Here is a 26,283-nt window from a genome sequence, read left to right as displayed (position 1 = left end):
CGCCGCTCCTCAAAACTCCCCCTTCCCTCTCAATACGCTCTGCAATTATTCATCGCCGCCGTGACTGTCACTTTCTCGTTCCTTGACCTTCTCTTTCCTTCTCCTCCTCCTTCAACTTCATTGCTTGGCACTTCGAAGACTACAGTTTACTGTTACCATTCCGCTGTTTGGCTGCCGAGAAAAAGGTACGCAAAGGAAGTGAGAACCAATTAGTTCTCTTTAATTTTTTAGAGTTGATATTTTCCTTTTACTTCCCCAAATTTTCTCAGCTGTCAAACGGAGAGCTGGTTTAGTTTACTGCTTCTGGAGTTTTTGTTCTTAATAGCTGGCTAAGGCCTGAAAACGGCGCCGCATTGCCATTTGATAATAACTGATATGATCGCAGAGCCTTTAATTTCGTCAATTGAATTGTATTTCATACAATAAACAAAGTAATTAGTCTGTTCAGAAACTTAATAAGATCGTTTTATCGTGTGTATGCTGTAGATATAAATGGCACGCTCCAAGGCTCCGGCAAAGAAGCAGCAAAAGCGCGGCATCGACTTCAAAGTAATCGATATTTCCGGTTTTGAATGCATTTTTCTTTGGGAAGTTCAACATCTGAAAACTTTGTTTGCATTTGATGTTTATTTTCTTTTGTAATTTTTGCAGAAAATAAAGCGAAAGATTGGCAGAAAGTTGCCGCCACCAAAGAACGCTACGAATACTGAAATTAAGTCCAAAGGTTTTGACTTTAATCTGTTCTTAAATTCATGAGTTGATATTACTTTTTGTACTCTCTGTGTCGTTTTTCGTTAATTCATTGAAAGGAAAATTCTGTCATCGTTTTAAAATAAGTTTGTTTGGGGGTGACAAGAATAATTGAGGATGAGAGTTTGTATTCTCTTGATTGTTTGAAATACTTTTTCTTGCCACGATGAAGGAGTTGCCTATGTGCTTCCATTTTGATGTCAAATGTCGTAGTGAACTAGTTTCTTAATGAGTACTAAATAATGATTGCTATGAGCAGCAATTGTTCTTCCCGAGCAGAGTGTGGCATCGGAGAAGGCAGGATTAGCAGTGAACAAGAAAGGTTTAACATTAAAAGAACTTCTTCAGCAAACATCTCATTACAACCCGAAAGTTCGTAAAGGTATTTTAATGTTATTTTAAAATATTTTCTTAATGAAAATGCTTATAGCCTTATAGTATCTTCCAAAATATGAGAATTAATCTATTTTTAACCTGAAATAGATTACCTTGAGCGTTGATCATGTATTTCTGCACATTGATTTGGGTTTTAATGTGTTAAATTTGAAGAAGTTACGACCTTCTCAATAATTATGTTGTCTAGGAAGTTGTTTCCCATTATTGATATTTTGTACCGTATAGTATATATCAAATAATCTTACCGTTATTTCTCTCTGAAGATGCATTATTGGGTATGAAGGATTTACTCCTTAGGTATCCAGAAGAGTTGAGGTTGCACAAGTACGCTGTTGTTGAAAAGCTGCGTGAACGCATTGGCGATGACGATAGGCTGGTTCGAGATACGCTATATCAACTTTTTAAGTCAGTAATTTTACCTGGCTGTAAGGAGGTAATTTTTTATTCTTGTCTGAATGCAGCAAGGTAAAAACCTGTTGTGAATTATATGTATTAATGCGAAACAAGGACGATTATTTTTTATTATTTGCAGTTCAAGAAACTTTTGGGTTGTTAATTACACTAGTTTTCTCTTAATTGTTTCACGATACATGTGTCTTATATGCCAAATTTTATTCAATTGTTGACATGCATTGCACTAAATTAAACTGCCAGGCCATACTTTTGGATGTGCAAAGCCATTCCTAGCTGGGGGGGGGTGGGGGGGAAATGGAATTAATTCTGTCTCTTTCATAGAAATTGACATAAATTATCTTTGAAGGGCTTATTCTTTTTTCCTTCCTAGTTTTCACTTTTTCTTAATGTTATGCATCTTCCGTACAATAGAACAATTTTGTAGTTTCACATCTACACTGCTTTTATTGTATTTATGGATTCATCTAAGTGTAACATTGTTTTGAGATTTTGTTGTCATCATCTCTCTATTATTATCATTAAGTTTGGTGGTGATTATAGCCAATGAGTTTAATGTGACATTTTTTCCCTTCTTTTCTTGTCCAGGATAATCAAGAGCTGTTGATTTCCTTGATGATGGCCTATATATTTAATGCAATGACACATTTAGCAATCGATGTTCGGTTGATGGCTTTCAAATTTTTGGAGCTTGCTATCCAATACCATCCACCTTCCTTCTTCTTGAATGCTGAAAAGGTATCCTAAGATTGTGCTGTAAAAGGTTGTATGCAGTGTAGATGTTGAGCTTTAGGTTACTTGTCATCTTCTTTCTTTATCCCACTAGACATGTTATTCCTGTACTCAGATATTCTTGATCGAATCTTTATCCCTGGCGGGTGTGTGAGCCTGTTTGTATGGTTGCCTTTATATTTTCCACTGTGTTATTTCCTATCAATTGCTTATGGTTTAGTCTGTCTGTGTGGTTAATGAATCTAAATATTAGATGAACTCGAATTTTCAGTGTTACCACTCTCTTTTGTGTTTAAAGATAACTTTTAAGGTTGTTTTAACAGTTGCTTCATTGACAGATTCTTCAAAGCTTTGAGGATATTCTGCAGAGGAACCAGTTTTTTTTAGAGGACAAGGGCATGCTCAAGACTGCTCTTGCTGGCCTGGAACTATGCTTGTCGCTTTTGCCATGTAACACGAGAGAAGCTGGCTCATGTGAAAAGGTTTTTTTAAGTTTTCTTAAAATCCGGAGGGTTTGCATGTTTTCTTTCATTGTTTGTATCGTGCAGCATGAGCCTGCTTGTTATCTTGTACCTTCCAGCTGTATTCTTTCATTGCACATTATTGTTGAAACTTTGCTGTTAAATTTTGTTATTGTTGTTATTATAATCATCATTTTCCTATACTTAGTTAGTTTAGACCCCTCGTGCAAAGCATGTGTCAGTCAGAAAGCCATGAAAAGTAGCCTCGACTACACATGTGAAAGTTTTGAAAATAAATTTGTTTTTATTCATACTCGGATATCTGACTTCTGAAGCTGGACGAACAATTTTTGAATGGGAGAGTTTTTTTTTTTCTTGGGTTATAGTGGTGATCAGAGGCCAAATGAAAGGAAAAAAAAACTATCTAGGCATATAATTGCATCAGGAAGAAACTGTTCTGAGTTACTGCTTTTAGTCTCTTGCCTTATTGATGAAATAGTTTTGTAATACCTTTCCTTTTACTTAATAGAATGGTGCTGGACAAGGGAGACTGCATGCTTTTGAGCCTGATGTACCTGCAAAATCTGCTGGTATGTGATACATTGGAGCATGTGTTTATACATCATTATCAATTATGTTCTACTGATGGCACCATGTGTCTAGTCATGGCTCATATCACGACATAGATCAATATGAGTTTGATAGTTGAAGTTCCTGAACTTTGGAATGATAATACTTATTTTGGTTATGTAATTTTATTAGTCTGTACTTCTTAGTTTCAAATGCCTTGCAGTTGGCAGCGTTCTCACAGCAGGAGAAATCAAAATTCACTCTGATAATATTTGCTTGTTACTTAGATTGTGTTTATAAGTTGCGGTTTAGTGGGACAAGCATTCCGCAATTCAAGAACTTCCAATTATTTAAAACCTTTTTTCATTTTCATATTGACCTATCATCATCTTGCTTTCTTTTGTAGGATGTTCAATCATCATCCTGAAACTAAAAGACCTTGTCCCAGTTCTAGTAAATTGTTTCCAAGATTTTATTCCGGAAGTTCAGACTGGCTCTCTTCTTAATACACAATCATTTGATTGTATGATGTCCATACTTAACAGCATAAACCTTGCAGTCAAATTCTTCTTGTATATGACTGATGAGGGTAAACTAGAATCACAACCTTCTCAAGGGGGGGGATGGTGTGACTGTGTGATACTATCTCTGTGACGCTAGTGAAGAAGTTTTTGCAAGTTTTGTTTCCCCTGAACATGAGAAATCAACTTTCAGAAAAGGTATAAGTTATAACCTTAATATAACTTTTAAACTCATCATTGTTTCTGCAAAATGACTTCTTTAAGAGTCTCTTGATTGGTCTCACTTTATTTTGCATCCTTTCTATGGTCTTTCTGTTTTAATACTCTAGTAAGCATGGAAGCCTACAGTGTTGCTTGATATTTTAATTTTATATTTATATTTTTGTGTCAAAATTTCCATTATTATTTTTGTCAATATTTTCATCGATATATTCCATTTTTTTGGACCCTTGTTATTTCATTGATAATGATATATTATACTTTGAATAAAATTGGTATAAAGTTATGTACGAATGCAATGAATAATGTGTATTTGACCTTCACATTTTATTTTTTGTCCATCTTAGATATTTCTTGCATTTCTTTCAATTTCTGTTCTGTTTTGTTCACCTAAGATATTTCTTGTATGTCTTGCAATTTCGATTCAGCTACGATGCATGGACACGGGGAAAACTCAACGTATCCCGTATCTGACACGCAGGGATACGGATACGTACAAAATACGTGTAGATACGCGCCCGATACGTATCGGAACGAAGGGATACGTTCTTTATTACCAAGATACGCGTATCATATTGTCGAGATACGCGTATCATATTTTTCGGATACGTTTCAAGCAAAATCAGAGGATAATCAGAAAAAAAATCCAATAGATCCGCACAGAATCGTGATTGATTCGAATTAGATAACTGAAACGATTGTTTAACTAAAAACCAAAACGATTTCGGACCTCAGAAATCAGACTCATCTGCAATTGCTCCGTCCGTCCGTCGTCTCTATCGTCTCCGTCTGCAACTGCTCCATCGTCTCCATCGTCTCCGTCTGCAACTCCTGGTGAGAGCCCTTCGACTTTGTTTTCACTTTGTTAATTTTGAAGCTCAATCTGATTGCAGAACCCCTCTGAAATTGAAAGAAACATGCTGCTCTGTTTTTATTCGAAGCTAAAAGCCCCATTTCTGCTTTAAGCCATTGACTAATTCAATGTATCTGTTATGCAAAATTGAAAAAGCCAAAACCACTTTTGCTTTCTGTATAATATATTATTTTGATCTTCGAAGATCAATCAATGGGGTCAGATGGTGTGCAATCAGTAATCACTTATCTGTTATACAAAATAATATTATATACAAAATACTCGTGCCCACTTTTGCTTTCTGTATATAATATTATTTTGTATTTTGTATATTGTAAATAATATACTATTGTGCTTTCATGATATTTAGATTATAATATTTTATGGATTTCATGATGTATTTTTTAATCTCTTAAGTTAATATAAATTTCTCATGTAATAGTCTCTGTCTATACAGTGGATTGACTCTTATTGTTTATATATTTGATTCTTACAATTTACATGTTGATAATTTAGGAAAATGAATCATCCTGATAATCATGCGAATGCTAATGTCAACCTAGTTGAGAATGTTGAAAATGATCATGGTACACTATGGAAGTATGTCAAATAGCTCGAAAGAGTGGAAAATGGAAGAGGAGGTAGTGTGTTTCAATGCAACTATTGTCAAAAGATTTTCAGAGGATCCTACTCTAGGGTCAAGTTTCATTTGTTAAAAGTGTCTGGAAATGGGATCGTCTCTTGCAATAAGGTGTCTCTTGCAATAAGGTTACTGATGAAGCTCTTGCAGAAATGAAAAAGCTAGCTCGAGAATGAGGGACTCTTTCTTTTTATTTTTTAAGTCGTTTGGATGTTCTTTTTAGTTTTTCAAGTTTGAAGACTAATTTGTTTAGTGGATTATCTTTTAAATGTTTGAAGTTTATCGAAATAAATTTGAACTTGAATAGTATATTTGAATGCTTATTTTATAATATTTAGATATATTTATTTATTTATATTATTTTTAATTGCCGTATCCTTGCCGTATCGTGTCTTCATTTTTAGAAATTTGACGTATCCCCGTGTCGTGTCGTATCGTATCTCCGTATCCGTGTCCGTGTCCATGCATCATAGCGATTCAGTATTTTGGAGTTTTCATTACTATCTAATGGTATCTGAACATCTTGACATTTTCATAGAAGGTCATGTTTCCATAAGTCTGTCCTGTTCTATGGATTATATCAGGCCAACCCCTTGGCAGCTCTTACATTCTTGAAACCCGAGTGTATAGTAAGAATTCTATACTAGAGTTTTTTCTTGGGGGGAAATTTCAAACTTTAGGATCTGGGCAGGTGCTATATGGGCACCAAATATCTTAGAAAGGGATGTCTACTATGCGAAGCACATTCTTAGCTGTAGATGTGTGTGTGTGTGTGTGTGTGTGTAGTAACTCATTTCACATTGTATGAGGGTCTTTTGTTGCCAGTATTACAAGTTCTCTTTTTAACTTGAATCGGTCCTTTTCTATTTCTGTTTGACAGGATGATGTTAAATATTTTGTATTGAACACTGTGATGACAGAAATATTTTTGCACTTAAGCAAATGGATCTGCCCTCCTCCTGCTTTATTTGAGAAAGTTTTAGCATTTCTGGAAGATTCTCTGCTTGGAAAGGTTGGTTCGTCTACCATAATGTTTTAGTATGAAGTTGCATTCATGCTGTTCAAATTTCTGCATCATATGCTCTGTATTTCTTAAAAGTACTGATTTAGGTGTGATAAGCAGTTATAAGTATAATAGCATAGTAATTTGATTGTTTCTATTCAATGAATTGAAATATAAAATAATCTCATATATTGACAAAAAAAAATGATTTGCATTCTGCTTATGTGTATTAATAACATCGATGATGGCCTTCAGGGCTCATGGCACATCTTCCCCTTAAGCACAAAGATGGGGGTTAATTTGGGGTGCAAATACTGGTTGGTGCTTGATGTAATTTGCCTTGAACAAAGTGTATTAAAATAATGTCTTCAATATAATAATGTAAACGATGGATTGTTGTTCCACAGCCATCACCTTTTGAAAGTAAAAAGAAGTTTATGATCTACATTTTGCCATGATAGTTTGGGGCTCAAATACTGGTGGGTGCTTGATGTAGTTTTCCTAGAAATTAAGACATATTATGTTCAATAGAATAATGTAATTGATAGGTTGTTACTTGCAAAATATTTATGCTCTAGAACTTGCCATGGTGGTTATTTATAAAAGAAAATTTCATTCAATTTTAGTTACTGTATTTAATAGTTTTTTACTGTATGTTTTAGGTTACATTTCTAATACTTTCTGTAAAGCTTCTTTTAAAATGTTGGAAACTTGTTACTTTACAGGTATGCAATGACACGCTTTCTGGTAAGGAAGTCTGGGAGAAGCATTTAATTTCACTTCTTCCTTTTGTTCCAAAACTTGTTTCTCAAGTGGCAGATGACTGGAAGTCTCGCCTTCTTCAGGTATGAGCTGTGCTTAAAACTATTTTACATTCCAAGAGTTTATCATCAGCAGAGTTATGTCAACCGAATTCCTTTTTCCTTACAAGATTGTCTTGACTCTTTTCTTTAAGTACTTCAATGGTTGTGTAACTCTAGATTTGGTTCTAACACAATTAGAGGTTCCCAATTTACACAAACCATTGTAGTGGGGTATTAAATGATTTATGTCTTTTAACTTCTGAAAATGATGTTACCTATATATCATTAAATGCAGGCTTTTAGTGAGGCATTCAAGGACTGCAATCCTGTATCCCCTTTAAAGTTGGCTTGTCTTTCCGTACTAGAGGAGCTGCTAGTTCCCGTAAGCTTGACTCTATACATCCTGCTTGCAATTTCTCCAAGTTTTTTCTTTCCTTTTAGTATACCTGTGGTAGCAAGAAATTAGACTCATCTCTCTCTCTCTCTCTCTCTCTCTCTCTCTCTCTCTCTCTCTCTCTCTCTCTCAAATTGAATTTTGATATATTTTCTACACATCGTAGAGACAAGATATGCTGTACCTGGATCCGAGTATTCCCGAGATATTAGACTTTCAGATTACCTGGATAAGAGAGCTTCCTATGTTGGTTATCCTGCTGGGTGATAAAAACCCATACTATTCCCAGGTAAGATTTTTTTAACCTCGTAAGACAGACAGTAGTATTGACACAGAAGAATCTAGACAGTAGGTTTTGCATCTTGTATCTCTGTGTTAGGACGTTATTCAATATTATTGTCATTATTTATCGTCTTTGTTTTTCTCCATAGGCAGTCTTTATCATTTTTTTTTTTTTTGAGAAGAAACAAACATTTTATAAAAGAAAAGAGAAATACACTGAAGTGGATAAGAAATCCACCATTTACAAGAAACAAGAAAAACTCTCAATAGGATTTGGCTACAGCAACAATAGTTAGACCTAACTCACTTTACTGCTGCTAACAAATCCCACAGTAATTGAGAAAGAGAGTAATTATTAAAATCATTTGAGACTGAAGCCCATAGGGCTATGCTTTTTCACCCCATTAGTTCTGATTTTTATTGCATGTTTCTTCAGGTTGTGCTGCACCTTCTACTTCGCCTGGGACAACGTGCTTTAGTGAACTCTTCCTTTGCATGGGAATATGACAACATGCAATTGTCACTTGAAGAATTTTTTGGCATTAGTCAAGATGATGGTAAGAGCCCATTCGATAGACACTAGTATTCTTTTTTGTGGATCAATCATCCATCAGCAGAAAACTTGGTTTCTTATGATTCTGCCTCTTGTTCTTGCAGGAAATGTATCATATGGTCCCTTTGTAAGGCTTCCCAGAGATTCTCAAGAACTTTCTCTTTCCTGCCTCTGTTATATCTCTAATTTGGGTCCACTTTTGCTGAAGTCAATAGCTTACTGTTGCCTATGTAAGTTATTCATGTCTGCCTTGGTTAGATTCTGTATGGATTTGACAGCTTAGGTTTGGCATGCTGTACAAAGTTCCCTATAGATGTTATTTTGACTTTTTTAATGTCTCATGCGTGCCATTAATATGCAAGCTATTCTTGTTTCTGTTATATCAATTATAAAGGAACCTTGGGATTCCAAAAGTATTCTGGGTTAAAGTCACATGGGTACCAGATATGGTCCTTTCTGCACAGTAGTTTTGTTGGTAGAGTTATCTTTTACTACAAGAATCGGGAAAAAATTCCTATCTTCATCAGTTTCTTCGTTAGAAAGAATATTTCATTTTAAAATCTGATGCAGAAACCATTTTGTTGCATCATTTTGTGGTTGAATGATAGTAATTTTCCTTCAACTGGAACATAGATGCTTGCCATTCATGTCTTAATGTAACTGTCATTTGTTAAGTGATTAAATCCAAATATATAGGGGGTTAGACGTGCCATTAAACATCAAAGGGTGATTCTGATTGATGTTATATGGTAACAATATGAAGTAATGATGAATGTTCTCTCTTCTGCTTTCCAGTGATGTGTGAACATCGTTGAAGTGTGACAAGTTATTTGCAAATTGGGATAGTTTAAGTGACATTTCTATCTCTTTGCTGTTCATTGCAGGTCCTGATCTGGAACAATATGTATTATTTCGAACCATAGAGGTCCTGAATTCAGCTTATAAATCTGGGTATATTCAGATTGTTGATCACATTAGTTGCTTGATCACTTTGCTCTCCCGTTTCAGAGTTTTCCCAGGTATGTCTGACAGAATTTCTTCTCCTCTTCATGGTTTGTATTAGTATGTGTAATTTCTATTTGTAACGGTTGACATCTTATGATGACTTTCAAATTTCTAATTTTCTACTAATATGATGACTTTCAAATGATTTATCGTTTTTCATGCTTTATCTTAATAAGGTAACTACATTGCAAGTGTAAGACTTTGTCAACTTTTGTTTTAAAGGGCTGCTTCAGAACAAAAATTATCTAGCATATTATCTTACTCTGAGATTTTGGGATAGAAAGTTCCTGCCCTTGACTATTTATAGGTATTTATTATTTTTGCTGCCAAAAGATCTGATGCCTTCATATTATTATTACTAGAGAACCAATTTATTACTTAAATGCATAATTTTTATTGCAATTTGTTGGGTTCCAAACCTAAAATGGCTTCATCATGGCAGAAAATATCGTTCCTGTTAGAGAGAGTGATGTGAATATCTCGAATCGAGGGACTTTTAAGTCACTCAGCCGAATTGTCTGCTCATGCCTGTCACAGATGGGTGATAATACTCTTGTTTTGCAGATGCTAGAGAAAATTATACTCGATCAGATGGTGAGTTGACTAGATAACTTCATCTTATTGTGTTTTTCTACTTTTCTTAACATTAATATCTTCTTAACTTGTTATTTTATAACTTCATCTTCTTAACTTTGTCAACTTACTGTGCGTTGCTGCGTTTTTTTTCTGAAAGTTACAGGTTATCTATTTTTCCTGATTCTGATTTTTGTACATATTTCAGTCTCAAAATCCTCCTCTAGACAACGTTTGTGCTATGCTTAGGACGCTTATTACACTGGACTCTAATACCACGATAATTTCCCAAAGAGCTTTTATAAGCCTAGGCAATATCCTTCCACGGTATCTGATTGACGTTGTGCAGGTAACTTTCATTTCTTGTTTGGAGAGCATCTGCCTTAACCCCCTTCCCCCCCCCCCCCCCCCCCCCCCCAAAACACCATTTTTTTACTTGCTTGTGTCTTCTAACTTAGTTTGGAATATGTTCCACTGAGAGGATTCCAGTGTTTTTCGTTTCTGAAATTCAATATTTATTGATTCTGTTATTCTCTGCTGCTCATATGTAAATTTGTCTTTTCCATGAAAATAAGTTTTTTCACGGGATGCTCAGATTTGATATCTGTTATTGATGTAGGACAAGATAGGGGTCAATTAAAGTGGAGAAAGAAATGAGGGTGCTACAAATTAAGAAAGAATAATGCTTATGCATTCAAGAATAATATCTGGAAGTAGGAAAAAGTAACAAGTCATTGTTAGTGGCTCGATTACATTTCAAAGAAAAGAGGCTTGAGTTTTAAGATTTTAAGTAAAGTTTTAGTTTTGGATAACTTTATCTTTCCTTGTCCCACAAGGATTTGGTTTCTTTTTTTTTCACTAGTTAATCAGGATTTTGTTTATGTTTCCTTTATTAATTAGATTTTTAGTATTAATGAAGATGCAAGGCAGCATTAATTAGAGGTCGCACTTGGTGCGATGGAAAGTGCCTTCGCTCATGAGCGGTAGGTCTCGGGTTCGAGACTTGGGAGCAGCCTCTCCATAAATGGGGGTAAGGCTAGCCGACATTCACCTCTCCCAGACCCTGCGTAAAGCGGGAGCCTTGTGCACTGGGTACGACCTTTTAATGAAGATGCAAGGCAGCATTAATATCATGCAACTAGTTGTCAAGGGTGGGATAATGGGTTAGGATTAGGCTGGCCACGGTACGCTGCCTGCAAATGTAACCAAAATGAGGATAATAGATTAGGTTTAGGCTGGCCTCGGTACGTTTAATATCTTTCTAACAAAGAGAGAGAGTAATTCATGCATGTATAATAATTGACTCATTATCCCTGGCAAAGAGAAAAGGCATCAACAAAGACATTTTGCTTTACAGGCTCATTTTAAATTGTTGTGTTTTCCAATAGGAACCTCTATGAAGTATAAATGTATCTATGTGTGGTAAGTTGCTAGTTACCGTGTCATACTTCCATAGTTGCACGTTGTGACACAAGAATCGATGGATTGGAATCTTTAAATATCATGTCCTCTAATAAAAAGCCAACAAAATATAATTTTGTTTGCAATCTCATACTACTGCTGGTCTGGAGGATGGGGCTTTGGAAGGGATGTCTATATATGTCTTTTTAATAATTATCAATATAGGGAACATTTCGCAGATATCTTGCTCTAATACTTTCTATGTGTTTGTGTAGACGTGTAGTATTGTTTTAAATTTTTTGTGCCTCCTCTTCGTGAACTTTTAAATTGTTGCATGACACTCTAGTGCATAGTATTCTATTTCAAACAATGAAGGTCCTTCGGCCTTGTTTCAGTTTTACCGTTTCTCAAGTTTCTGCCTTCTGACGCAGTGCATTGTTGAAGATGACAAGAAGACCACCGTTTCCATTTCTTCAAGTTCATGTCGTTATTATCTCATCCCTTGCTTTGTCTTGTTTGATAAAAGTCACGAACTTCTGAATCTTGTATTGAATACGTTGGGGTCATGGATAACTGAAAGTAGTTTGTCGCATGTAACTGGTGATCATACCCACTACGCAACTGACATTTCAAGTATGGTAGATGCAGTCATTTTCCTGCTTCAATTGATGCATATGGATGACAAAATCTGCCAAATCATATCTTCGTTCAAGGCGGAGATTGACTATATCATGGAAGGCATCAGGTTATTACAGGTATTTTCATTTGTACCCTCAGGCATAACCCTGCATATTCAGAGAATCTTGATTTTTTTTCCCCTTACAGCATACCTGAAGCTCGTCCTCATTCGAATTTGATCCTTTGATCCATTCCCATTATAATTCCAATTATTATAAAATATAAATGTTTAAAAAGAGAGTAACTGCAGTGCAATGTCTAGTCAACTTGTACATGTACACATATGGTATGTACTGCATGCTGTGGATGAAAGGATTGATATACGTAGTGATGTATGGGGCAACAACAACAACAACAACAAAGCCTTTTCCCACTAAGTGGGGTCGGCTATATGAATCCTAGAACGCCATTGCGCTCGGTTTTGTGTCATGTCCTCCGTTAGATCCAAGTACTCTAAGCCTTTTCTTAGAGTCTCTTCCAAAGTTTTCCTAGGTCTTCCTCTACCCCTTCGGCCCTGAACCTCTGTCCCGTAGTCACATCTTCGAACCGGAGCGTCAGTCGGCCTTCTTTGCACATGTCCAAATCACCGGAACCGATTTTCTCTCATCTTTCCTTCAATTTCGGCTACTCCTACTTTACCTCGGATATCCTCATTCTCAATCTTATCCTTTCTCGTGTGCCCACACATCCCACGAAGCATCCTCATCTTCGCTACACCCATTTTGTGTACGTGTTGATGTTTCACCGCCCAACATTCTGTGCCATACAACATCGCTGGCCTTATTGCCGTCCTATAAAATTTTTCCTTGAGCTTCAGTGGCCTACGACGGTCACACAACACGCCGGATGCACTCTTACACTTCATCCATCCAGCTCGTATTCTATAGTTGAGATCTCCATCTAATTCTTCGTTCTCTTGCAAGATAGATCCTAGGTAACGAAAACGGTCGCTTTTTGTGATCTTCGCTAGATTGCTCCGGTCATTAGTGTGGATAAGTATATAAATGGATAGAGATAGGAAAGCAAACACAAGATGTACGTGGTTCACCCAGATTGGCTACGTCCACGGAATAGAAGAGTTCTCATTAATTGTGAAGGGTTTACACAAGTACATAAGTTTAAGCTCTCCTTTAGTGAGTACAAGTGAATGATTTAGTACAAATGACATTAGAGTACAAATGACATTAGGAAATATTGTGGGAGAATGATCTCGTAATCACGAAACTTCTAAGTATCGGAGTGTGGTATCATCTTGACTTGCCTTATCTGTCTCATAGGTAGATGTGGCATCTTCTCTGGAAGTACTCTTCCTCCATCCAGGGGTGGTATCTTTAATTGGTGGAGATGCACAAGGTAATGTATCAATTTCACTTGAAGCTTACTTGTAGTTTCAGGCTTGGTCAAGCGCGATACAAACCATGTAGTAGGAGTCCCCCAAGTCGCCGAGCTAGGGGATCTGCTGAAAGAGGTGACAGACAAGGTAAGCAATCAGAGCTCCGGCTGATTGTTCACCTTCTCCCCATCTTGCAGCAGCATGAAGGATAAAGAGAAGAAAAATGAGAAGAGATGATATGGGATACTTTTGCTTTTGAAGAAGTAGCTTTCCACAGGCTTATTCTTGAACTGAGCTGGAGGGTTTTCTGGTTTCCTCCAGAGTATAAGGCCGATTGAAGAATTTGAGGGTCAAAACAAGTCCATCAAATCTAGAGTACGTTCGACCCTGCTGATATGGGATACTTTTGCTTTTGACAGAGTAATGGATGTATAGGCACGTGTGCTGTTACGCTTGTCTCCACATGCTTCCTTGTATCCTTCGCACTTGCCCTATCTGTTCCTCAAGCAGATGCGGTATCTTCCCTGGAAACATAAGATGTTGAAGATGAGTACTCGAGAGCAATGCCAGGTAAGTAATCAGGTAAGGGGTTCCAGGCAGTCAGTTCCTGATTGGGAGCTTGATTTCAAGTGCTGACTGATTGCTCTCTTTCTCCTTGTCTTGCAGGTAAAAACAAGGCCAAAGGAAAAGACAGGGAAAAAGCATGATATGGGATACTCTTGCTTTTAACCCTGATGATATGAGATATTCTTGCTCTAGTATAGCTTGTTTGCAGAGGTATTATCAGGGGGAAAGAAAGCTGAATATTTCGAAATGCTTCGTTGGGAGTGCCCTCTCAGATATGAGGAAGGGTTAAGCATTTTTGCAGGTCTGCCTGTTCGTTGGGGATGGAGGTCGACATATATAGGAGTCTCCCTAACAACAAGTAGTAATGCTATTCCTTTACCCTGCTTGGTCATAGCACGGTAGTGGGAGTTGCCAGCTTCACATGTTTTAACTCTGTCAGAGCACTTTGAAAAAGTGGCATGTGGTATCTGGCTCTTGAGATTCGGAGAACGATGCTTCTTCGATTTTTGAGAAAGCAATCAAAGGCATCGGATGGAGAAATCTGGAAGAGCTGATGTCTGAGATCCTGCGAGGGGGAAAGAAGACGGGGGCTACAATGAGGAAGGTGAACCGGGTTGGAACTAAGCCTAGGAGAAATCTTTTGGGCGGCGGCTTTCAGGGCTCATACAGGGATGCAGTCATTGGAGGCAAGTCGACGTCAACTGAGGAATCCACACGGAGTGCCAGAGAGGATTTTTGGAAAGAATACACTTGGAATCAGAGGACCTGCTCTAAAGAATCTTACAATTGGGGATGTGTTGTAGTCTGTGAGAGAAAGGTGGTGCATCAATCCTGGAGGGAGGTGGAGGCTTCACTTCGAAAACTTCTGGGAACGGACATCAGACTCTCGCCATTTCAATGCAACAAAGCACTGTTTGTTTGCCAGAACGAGGAGGAAGCAAAAAAAATTGCACTACTTGGAGCTATAGCTATGAAGGAGTATCCCGAGGTGGAACTGGCGGGGTGGTGGGAGAGTTTGAATTCAAATAAAAGACTGGCGGTCAGTTATGGAGGTTGGGTTGCATTGGAAGGTTTACCACCGCATCTTTGGACCAAAAAATTCTTCCAGGATATTGGTGAGGCTTGCGGAGGTCTGGCGGATATTGACCAAACAACCACTAGTTTCGGTTTTCTGCTTGAAGCAAAGATAAAACTAAAAACCAACTTCACTGGTTTCATCCCTGAGGTAGTAGAAGTGGCTGACGGAGACCTAGTCTTCAGGGTCAGGATCCGACAATTAACGCCAGCGAAGAGACCTATGCTTTCGGCTGAAGATCGGGGTAAATCGGAATCTTTAGTTGGGTCTCTGAAAAAGGATCAGCAACTACAAAGGATTTCTGGAATACATCATCCGGCGACGGCTGAGCTCGGAAAGGCAGCTCACGCGACGGGGACTTGCGTCAGCTTCCGAATTGGCGCCTTCGACTGCCCAGTCACCATCAGATGTGACAGAAAGCTTGATCACAACAGGTCTGTGACTGTGGGCGCGAGTTACGAGGAGCATGCAAACCCAATCTATGACCTTACTTTCCCTGAAAGAGAGCGTGGGACGCCATCTCAAGAACAGGACGTCACAGCTACGGCGAGTCAATCAATAGAAGCGGTGGTAAATGATTTTTTAATGATTTCGAAATTGAAAGGAAGCTCCAGTATCATGATTTCTCCGGGTAAAAGCAAAAGTTTGGAATTAGATGGGAAAGAAGATGGCGGTGGCTCTAGTACAGAGGAGGCACAAATTTCAACAAGCAGGGAGTATTTTAATGGAACAAGAGTGGAGATCTTCACTAGAAATAGTGGAAATGCATGTGACAGGAGCGGGCCCAATAAAAACAACTTTATTCCAATTAAACTTGATGGAGTAGCGGGCCTTGATCCACAAAGCCCAAATATTGGAGATAACATTGTGGTAAGCGGGCCTATGGCTGCCAAACATTTATCTACAATTATATATGGTAATTCGGTGGGCGTCGATCTACATTGGAATGGGTCAGGCGGTGGCCCACTCACCCTAACTATTCACGGGCTGAGATCTCATCAACAATCCGAAATGGACTTCCTGTGTAAGTCTCTAACGTTTTCGAACCCGTTTGAGGATCTAAGGCTGCCAACTCTAAGGAATACCGCGCCACAGTATATGGCTTTGGGAGATCCCCAGCAACTTCGGGCCATGGAGTTCTATGCAGCAGGCGCTCCAATTAGACCTTCCTGGAGCATAAGTTCGAGTTTCTTTGGGAGATTTGGACAACACGACAAGGGCGGAAAGCGGCTAAAGCTTCTTCTACCACATGATTTTGGCTCTTGTCAGAATCACTTAGAAAGGCCTAATACGACGGAAGCCTTGTCTTCTAACCTCACATTCACCGACTCAGTTAGTGAATTAGAGGAAGATATGGAGTGCGAGGCCGATGAGGACATTGTCCGATCACCGGGCGGGTCGAGTGAGAAGAATTCAACAGATCAATGGTGGAGAAGGATGGAGGATTTTGGCATGGATTCGGTTCAATTGTTAGACAGTGACGACGAAGATTTCTCCGCTCAATCTTCTGTTGCTGATGGGGAGGTGGATGCTTACTATCAAGAGGAAAAAGAAATATCTGACGATTTTGAAGTATCCTGTGAGGACCTCCACAACCTCTTCATTGATTCAAATTTGGAAGCAGTGACAACGTTGGAGGAGGCAACCAATCATGAGGAGCAGTCCGTTACTGAGGAAATAGGAAAAAACAAGAAAATATTGAAGTACAGTAGAAGGAAAAAATTGGCAGGAGTATCGGCCAATCGTGAGGCCCAACATCTAAGTTCCAAATTTTTGTCTAAAATGAAGGTTTCCTTGTTTCCGTTGAAAAGGTCTCTATTCCAAGAAATGAAGAATGGGAAAGCCAGAAGAGGCAAGGGAGAGGGTGCTTTTAAGGGAGAAAGCAAACTTCACAGGGGCACTAGTAGTGTTAATGAAGATAATTAGTTGGAATGTTAGAGGATTGGGAAGTACACGGAAGAGGCTAACATTGAAAAAGCAATTCCAACGGTTACAGCCGGACATCATCATACTACAAGAAACTAAGAAATCATTGATTGACAGAAGTCTTGTGGCTAGCGTGTGGGGAAGCAGATATAAAGAGTGGATTTTTGTCCCTGCTCAAGGAAGCTCAGGGGGCATAACTGTAATCTGGAACACAAAACACATTTCAGTAACCGAATCTTTGGTCGGTGTTTTCTCTGCATCAATAAAAATTAAGGCGCCAAATGGGATGGAGTGGTGGCTATCCGGAGTCTATGGTCCATGTAAAAATAGAGAGCGAAGGGAGTTTTGGGAAGAATTGGCAGGACTTTTTGGTATGTGTGGAACAAGATGGTGTATAGGAGGAGATTTTAACGTGGTTAGATTTATAAATGAGAAATCAAACGGGGGGAGGCTGACTAAAAGCATGAGGAATTTTAATGATTTCATTCGAGAGACAGAACTCAAGGATTTGGAGCTACTCAATGCACAATTTACCTGGTCAAATCTCAGAGAAGAACCTGTGTGTCGAAGATTAGACAGATTTTTATGCTCTACAGGTTGCGAAGATATCTTTCCTGAGGCTAGACAAACGGCCTTGGCTAGGGTCATCTCCGATCATTGTCCAATCCAGCTAGACACCAACAAAGTGAAATGGGGGCCATGTCCTTTCAGATTTGAAAACATGTGGCTCCAAGATCCAGAATTCAGAAACAAATTCAAGGAATGGTGGCAATCGGAGCAAGTGGAGGGGTGGGAGGGTTATAAATTTATGAGCAAGTTAAAAGCCATGAAAAAAAAGGTGCAGAGCTGGAGTAAGGAGAGTTTCGGCGAAATCGAAAAAGTCTTGAAAGAAGCGGAAGTAAACATAGAGGAATTGGATAAGAGAGAGGGGGCGGAAGGCTTAGATTTTGAAGCTAGAAGTAAAAGGGAAGAACTCCAAAACCTGGTGGGAGACTTGGCTTTTAAAGAAGAAGTGAAATGGAGGCAGAGAAGCAAAGTGGAATGGGCAAAGGAAGGGGACGGTAATACAAGATTCTTCCATCGAGTTGCAAATGGAAGAAGGAAGAGAAACTATATTGAAAGGTTGGAGTCGGTTGGAGGGGGATTAATAGAGAATGCAAAAGAGATTGAAGAGCATATTGTAAATTTTTTCAAATCCTTATTTAGCAGTAACGACGAGGCATGTTGGGGTTTAGAAGGTATAAATTGGGCCCCAATAAGCGCCCTTGAGGCAAATTGGCTTGAGAGGCCTTTTGAGGAAGCAGAAGTGAAAAGAGCAGTTTTCGATTGTGGAAAGGACAAGTCACCAGGACCAGATGGTTTCTCTATGCAAATGTTCCAACATTGCTGGGATATTTTGAAGGAAGATATAATGAAGATCATGGAGGAGTTCTTTGAGAAAGGGATAATAAATGCAGTGACGAACGAAACATTCATTTGCCTAATCCCAAAGAAGTCAGATTCTTTGAAGGTGACGGATTATAGGCCCATCAGTTTAGTAACTGGATTGTATAAAATAATAGCGAAAACACTGGCTTCAAGATTGAAGGAGGTTTTGGTTACAACTGTCTCTCCACATCAGGGGGCGTTTGTTAAGGATCGACAAATTTTGGATGCTGTCCTCATTGCAAATGAAGTGGTAGAAGAGATAAGGCAGAAAAAAGAGAAGGGATTGGTGCTCAAGATCGACTTTGAAAAAGCGTACGATCATGTTGAATGGAGATTTCTGGAAGAAGTACTACAAAGAAAAGGTTTTGGCAATAGATGGAGGAAATGGATGCAGGGATGTTTATGCTCTGCAAATTTTTCTATTTTGATCAACGGGAGGCCTAGGGGAAAATTTCAAGCTTCAAGAGGACTGAGACAAGGCGACCCATTGTCACCCTTTCTCTTCACCTTAGTAGTCGATGTTTTGAGCAGGTTAATGGAGAAGGCTCAAGAAAATGATCTCATCAAAGGTTTGTGTATCGGGCAAGAAAAGGTGGAGATCTCTCATCTTCAATTTGCAGACGACACCATATTCTTCTTGACGGAAGACGAGGAAGTTTGGAACAACCTATTACAAGTGCTCAACTTATTCTGTTCAGTATCAGGATTGAAAATCAACAAAGCAAAGTGCTTTTTGGCAGGAATAAATTCAGAAAGTGAGAAATTAAACAGGATGGCAGTTTCTTGGGGTTGCGAGGTAGGATGTTGGCCTATAAAGTATCTGGGACTTCACCTTGGGGGAAGGCCAAGAGCTATAAGGTTTTGGGATCCAGTGGTAGAAACAATGGAAAGAAGACTTCAAAGTTGGAAGAAGGCTTTCCTATCCAGAGGAGGTAGATTAACTCTAATTCAATCAGTCTTGGGAAGCTTGCCGATTTACTATATGTCATTGTTCAAAATTCCTGGCGGGGTAAGAAGACGTCTAGAAAAATTAATGAAAGGGTTTCTCTGGGAAGGCGTGGAGGAAGGTAAGAAAACCCATTTGGTCAAATGGGAGTTAGTTACTAAAAACAAGGAGGAAGGAGGTCTAGGGGTGGGGAATTTGAGGAATCAGAACGAAGCACTATTGGCTAAGTGGTTGTGGAGATTCCCAAGGGAGTCTCATTCCCTATGGCACAAGGTGATAAGAAGCAAGTATGGGCTACAAGTTAATGGATGGAATGCACTTCCTCTCCAAGGAGGGTTTCAAGTCGTAGCCCATGGAAAGACATTTCGAGTGGTGCTCATCAGTTTCTTAGATGTTGCAAGTTTGATGTGGGCAATGGAGAGAGGGTGAGGTTTTGGGAGGATGGGTGGTTAGCAGGGGGACCGCTGAAGGAGCAATTCCCCAGATTATTCTTATTATCGAGGAAGCATAATCATAACATATCTAGCTTTGTGGAAGCTTCGTCAAGTTCCTTGAGTTGGAACTTTGATTTTAGGAGAAATCTGAATGAGATGGAGATAGAAGAGGCGGCCAGCTTATTACAGAAAGTGGAAGTGGTTAGCTTGTCTCCATCAAAAATGGATAACAGAAGGTGGAACCTAGAAGCTTCGGGTTTGTTCACATGCAAATCCTATCGTTCATCGCTGAGCAACAATGGGATTGTGCACTATTATCCACCCTACTCTCAGATTTGGAAATCAAAAGTTCCTCCAAAGGTTAAAATACTTGTATGGCTTGTGGCCACTGGGAGTCTCAACACTTGCGACAAAATTCAAAGGAGAAACCCTCAGATGTGTTTATCCCCACATTGGTGTAGTTTATGTAAAGCTAAGGAGGAGAGTGTAAATCACATCTTTCTTCATTGCTCCTACTCGATCCAACTATGGTGGAAACTGTTTCAGGAGGTTAAAGTAAGTTGGGTCATTCCTAAAGGGTGTTTTGAGCTACTAAGCACCAATTTTAAGGCACTTGGAAAAGGGAAAAAATCCAAAGCTCTGTGGGGTTGCCTGGTATCGGCAATTTTTTGGAATATATGGCTGGAACGCAACAGAAGGATTTTTGAAGACTATACTGGAGTGGGGGCAGAAGTACTTTGGGGGAGAGTAAAATATTGGGCATCTTTTTGGGCTTCGGTTACTAAAGAGTTTGATAATTGCTCTCTATCTCAAATACTGTGGGATTTGTTAGCAGCAGTTAAGTGAGCTAGGTCTAGAATTGGCTACTGTAGCCAAATCTTATTGGGATTTTCCTTTCTAATTTGTTGGTGGACTTCTTATCCACTTCTATATTTTTCTCTATTCTTTAATAAAATTGTTTCTTCTCAAAAAAAAAAAAATCATGCTGGGGGTCTGGCTCTCGAGATTCGGGGAGCAGTGTCTCTTCGATTTTTGAGAAAGTAATCATGTTGGGAGTCTGGCTCTCGAGATTCGGAGGGCGGTGCCTCTTCGATTTTGGAGTAAGCAATCTTGTTGGGAGTGTTTTCTCGGATGTGAGTAAAGGTTCGGCATGTTTGCTAGTCTACCTTGCCACGAAGCACGGAGGTTGACACACAGGGACTTTCTAATTATCCAGCAGTGGTACTATTCCTTTACCCTTGTGGGTAATAATATGGTAGCTAGACCTTCAAAATTTATGTGTCTAAACTTTGTTAGTGCTGTTTCTTTGCTATTCTTTTACCTTTCTTGGTCAGAGCGATATAGTGGGAGCTGCAAGCTTCACGTGCTCAACTTTGGCAGAGACTTTGGCAAAGTTATCTGTGGTACCCATGAGCTATTGTTGCGTGTGGGAAGTGGGTGATTGAACAGTAAGATTCATGTGTTTTCGACTTCACCAGAAGTCTTCGACAGAATGCCCATAATTTCCGCAAAGCTGAGTGTGCGTGTGACAGGTGCTGACAAGGCTAGAAAAGTAGGTGCCTCTTCGATTTCTGAGATCGGCCCTCGTGATCTCTGAGCAGCCCAGCTTTTGAGAAAGCGAGCGCCTCTTCGATTGATTCAGAGAACGATGCCTCTTCGATTTTTGAGAAAGCAATCATGCTGGGGGTCTAGCTCTCGAGATTCGGGGAGCAGTGTCTCTTCGATTTTTGAGAAAGTAATCATGTTGGGAGTCTGGCTCTCGAGATTCGGAGGGCGGTGCCTCTTCGATTTTGGAGCAAGCAATCTTGTTGGAAGTGTTTTCTCGAATGTGAGTAAAGGTTGGGCATGTTTGCTAGTCTACCTTGCCACGAAGCACAGAGGTTGACATACAGGGACTTTCCAATTATCCAGCAATGGTACTGTTCATTTACCCTCTCTTCGATTTTTGAGAAAGTAGTCATGTTGGGAGTCTGGCTCTCGAGATTCGGAGGACGGTGCCTCTTCGATTTTGGAGCAAGCAATCTTATTGGGAGTGTTTTCTCGAAAATGTGAGTAAAGGTTGGGCATGTTTGCTAGTCTACCTTGCCACAAGGCACAGAGGTTGACACACAGGGACTTTCCAATTATCCAGCAGTGGTACTGTTCCTTTACCCTTGTGGGTAATAATATGGTAGCTAGACCTTCAAAATTTATGGGTCTAAACTTTGTTAGTGCTGTTTCTTTGCTATTATTTTACCCTTCTTGGTCAGAGCGATGTAGTGGGAGCTGCAAGCTTCACGTGCTCAACTTTGGCAGAGAACTTTAGCAAAGTTATCTGTGGTACCCATGAGCTATTGTTGCGTGTGGGAAGTGGGTGATTGGACAGTAAGATTCATGTGTTTTCTACTTCCCCAGAAGTCTTCGACAGAATACCCATAATTTCCGCAAAGCTGAGTGTGCGTGTGACAGGTGCTGACAAGGCTGGAAAAGTAGGTGCCTCTTCGATTTCTGAGATCGGCCCTCGTGGTCTCTGAGAAGCCCAGCTTTTGAGAAAGCGAGCGCCTCTTCGATTTCTGAGATCGGCTTTCATGGTCTTTGAGCAGCCCAACTTTTGAGAAAGCAAACACCTCTTCGATTTATGAGATCACCCTCGTGGTCTCTAAGCAGCCCAGCTTTTGAGAAAGCAAACGCCTCTTCGATTTCTGAGCAGGCGCCTCTTCGATGTCTGAAGCTCCGTCGAGTGCAGCTTTTTATAGGGGCTAGCATTAAGTTCCAAAGCACACTTGAATCTCCACCAGTAGAAGCTCCATTCTTGCACTTCTAAGATCTTGATTTGTCCGACTTCTTCTATCTTCAACACCTTTGAAAATGTCTGGCCCCTCCGACCGTCGTTTTGACTTGAACCTTGTTGAAGAGGCAGCCCCGCCTTCTCCAGACAACATATGGCGCCCATCCTTCGTCTCCCCTACTGGTCCTCTTACCGTTGGGGATTCCGTGATGAAGAATGATATGACCGATGCGGTGGTGGCCAGGAACCTTCTCACTCCCAAAGATAACAGACTACTTTCCAAACGGTCTGATGAGTTAGCTGTTAAGGATTCGCTGGCTCTCAGTGTTCAGTGTGCAGGTTCTGTGTCTAATATGGCCCAACGCCTATTTGCTCGAACCCGCCAAGTTGAATCATTGGCGGCCGAAGTGATGAGTCTCAAACAGGAGATTAGAGGGCTCAAGCATGAGAATAAACAGTTGCACCGACTCGCACATGACTATGCTACAAACATGAAGAGGAAGCTTGACCAGATGAAGGAAACTGATGGTCAGGTTTTACTTGATCATCAGAGATTTGTGGGTTTGTTCCAAAGGCATTTATTGCCTTCGTCTTCTGGGGCTGTACCGCGTAATGAAGCTCCAAATGATCAACCTCTGATGCCTCCTCCTTCTAGGGTTCTGTCCAATACTGAGGCTCCGAATGATCCCCCTTCGATGCCTTCTCTTTCTGGGGCTCTACCGACTGCTGAGACTTCTCCTAAGCAACCTTTGTGAAGGCTCCATCTTGTTTGTTTATTTTGACTCATGTATATGTACATATTTGTAGCTTATCGGGGATATCAATAAATAAGTTTTCCTTCATTTCAACGTATTGTGTTAAATACACCAAAGCCTTCTTCGCTAAGTTCTTTGAATTTTTTTTTTTGTTGAAGCTTGTATGTTGAAGCTTTCTGAGTGGAGCATGTAGGTTGGGGTAGTGTTCCCTTAATTTTCCGAGTGAGGAAAACTTCTCGGTGGAGACTTGGAAAATCCAAGTCACTGAGTAGGATCGGCTATATGAATCTTAGAACGCCATTGTGCTCGGTCCTGTGTCATGTCTTTCGTTAGATCCAAGTACTCTAAGTCTTTTCTTAGAGTCTCTTCCAAAGTTTTCCTAGGTCTTCCTCTACCCCTTCGGCCCTGAACCTCTGTCCCATAGTCGCATCTTCTAATCGGAGCGTCAGTAGGCCTTCTTTGCACATGTCCAAACCACCGTAACCGATTTTCTCTCATCTTTCCTTCAATTTCGGCTACTCCTACTTTACCCCGGATATCCTCATTCCTAATCTTATCCTTTCTCGTGTGCCCACACATCCAACGAAGCATCCTCATCTCCGCTACACCCATTTTGTGTACGTGTTGATGCTTCACCGCCCAACATTCTGTGCCATACAGCATCGCCGGCCTTATTGCCGTCCTATAAAATTTTCGCTTGAGCTTCAGTGGCATACGGCGGTCACACAACACACCAGATGTACTCTTCCACTTCATCCATCCAGCTTGTATTCTATGGTTGAGATCTCCATCTAATTCTCCGTTCTTTTGCAAGATAGATCCTAGGTAACGAAAACGGTCGCTCTTTGGTATTTCTTGATCTCCGATTCTCACCCCTACCTCGTTTTGGCCTCCATTTGCACTGAACTTGCACTCCATATATTCTGTCTTTGATCGGCTTAGGCGAAGACCTTTAGATTCCAACACTTCTCTCCAAAGGTTAAGCTTTGCATTTACCCCTTCCTGAGTTTCATCTATCAACACTATATCGTCTGCGAAAAGCATACACCAAGGAATATCATCTTGAATATGTCCTGTTAACTCATCCATTACCAACGCAAAAAGGTAAGGACTTAAGGATGAGCCTTGATGTAATCCTACAGTTATGGGAAAGCTTTCGGTTTGTCCTTCATGAGTTCTTACGGCAGTCTTTGCTCCTTCATACATATCCTTTATAGCTTGGATATATGCTACTCGTACTCCTTTCTTCTCTAAAATCCTCCAAAGAATGTCTTTTGGGAGTAGTGATGTATGGGGCAATGGCCAAAAATATATAAATTGTAATTTGAAGAGCGTTGTGGATTGAAAAGTCTTTGATATTCTAATTGATCTGTCACTCCATATGTAACTACTTTACAACTGGAAACTTTCGTCCCAGGTGTAATTTGTTGGTTTGATTTGGTTTTTTTCCACGCACTCAACTCTTACATGTGCGCTTCATGTTGAGATCTTTTTTTATTTTTTCCAGAAAAAAAAAGGACGATCTTTAATTTAGTTCTACTTTATTTATGCAGTCATCAGAGGAAATCAGCATGACGATTGAAGAAAAGCACAAGGTGCAATGTGCACTTGGTAGACTACAGAATGTAATAAATACACTGCACGGTGAGATGCAGTCAGTCTAGAAGAACGTTGTTAATCTGAGGTAACCTGTGTTGTGAGTCTTCTTCTTCATAACCATCTTTAGGATTCATTTAATAATCCGCTTTGTTTTTAAACCACTCACACCCCCCCCCCCCCTCCCTCTCCTCCTCCCATCTCTCTCTCTCTCTCTCTCTCTCTCTCTCTCTCTCTTGAATAAATAAATAAAGAGATGAAAGTGTGTAGGACTATTCAGAAGTTGATATCTCATGTGTACACGATCTAGTGGGAGGAGGGAGACGAAAGTATATGGCTCTGGAATGTGCTTTAGCCCTTGTAGCTTTAAAATCACACTTGGAAGACATTTGGGATAACGATTAGCGAATGACCAATTTTAGAGAAACAGTTTAACTACTTCTTTTCGGGACAGCTATAAGTATCCGCTGCATCTGATTCCGTTTGTTGCAGGAATACGCAACTATGGTGGAAGTACAAGGAGTTTAAGGAGAACAGACGGTCCAGATCCAGTAGCCAGAGTACGGCTTGTAGCTTGATGTTGGTCGTCAATCCTTGACTTGGTTCAGCTTAGGTACTGAAGGCCCGGACTGAGTGCACATCTCCCATGGCCGTCGGAAAAGCAAAAGAAGAAAAGAGTCTCAAACATGTAGCATATTTTTCGGGTTTTGGGGGTATGAAGCTAAAGTAGTGTCTCCATCATATATCTGGCTATGTTGGGTGTCCAATTTTGTTGTAGAAAGATAAGAGTATGATTTATAAACTATCTCAAAATCAAAATAGAAGATGAGTATGGTTAATCAACTGAACTTCTCATACTTCACATCTTTTGTGTCCCGACAAGCATGCTCTCTCTCGCCATCTCCTGAATCGTTCTTAGAAGATCGAGGGTCAGTCGACGGTGCACTACTCTAAAAGATTCTCCTAGTCAGCTTTCTTACGCCTTACGGGTTTAATTGCTTGTTATTATGTCGGACTTTATGATTTGTGTTTCAAGGTGGAACCAAGGGAAGCTTGCAACCTTTGGCTAGGATTACAAAGATGCCGAGACCCTAAACTGGCTTGTTAAATGTTTAACACTTAAAACTCTTTAGTTTTCATTAACTCGGAAATTTGTGTTTGTATGAAATGTAACTCATTATTCATCTAATTAATTAAGTGATTGACAACAA

The 26,283-nt window shown here is 39.7% G+C and overlaps 1 protein-coding gene across 1 annotated transcript; it reads left to right on the top strand.

Annotated features, from left to right (window-relative positions):
* On the top strand, positions 1–26,283 carry LOC103429280 (uncharacterized). The gene is made up of 21 exons (XM_070808998.1): positions 1–185; positions 487–549; positions 652–724; positions 1,010–1,132; positions 1,410–1,579; positions 2,146–2,295; positions 2,628–3,080; positions 3,280–3,340; positions 4,752–4,894; positions 6,434–6,565; positions 7,282–7,401; positions 7,655–7,741; positions 7,920–8,042; positions 8,472–8,592; positions 8,693–8,818; positions 9,473–9,607; positions 10,036–10,187; positions 10,375–10,515; positions 11,999–12,322; positions 25,030–25,160; positions 25,565–26,283. Exons 2-20 carry the CDS (start codon positions 493–495, stop codon positions 25,138–25,140), a joined length of 2,802 nt encoding a protein of 933 aa, XP_070665099.1. The 5' UTR covers positions 1–185; positions 487–492; the 3' UTR covers positions 25,141–25,160; positions 25,565–26,283.

The sequence above is a fragment of the Malus domestica genome, chromosome 12, assembly GCF_042453785.1.
Source record: "Malus domestica chromosome 12, GDT2T_hap1".
NCBI lineage: Eukaryota > Viridiplantae > Streptophyta > Magnoliopsida > Rosales > Rosaceae > Malus > Malus domestica.
This window is presented reverse-complemented; position numbering and strand designations above follow the sequence as displayed.

Excerpts from the sequence above, each read along its gene's own strand:
- LOC103429280 (XM_070808998.1), top strand. The coding sequence starts at position 493 with ATGGCACGCTCCAAGGCTCCGGCAAAGAAGCAGCAAAAGCGCGGCATC. Across the intron at positions 725-1,009 it reads TACTGAAATTAAGTCCAAAG|CAATTGTTCTTCCCGAGCAG; the intron begins GTTTTGACTTTA and ends TGCTATGAGCAG. Across the intron at positions 8,043-8,471 it reads AAAACCCATACTATTCCCAG|GTTGTGCTGCACCTTCTACT; the intron begins GTAAGATTTTTT and ends ATGTTTCTTCAG.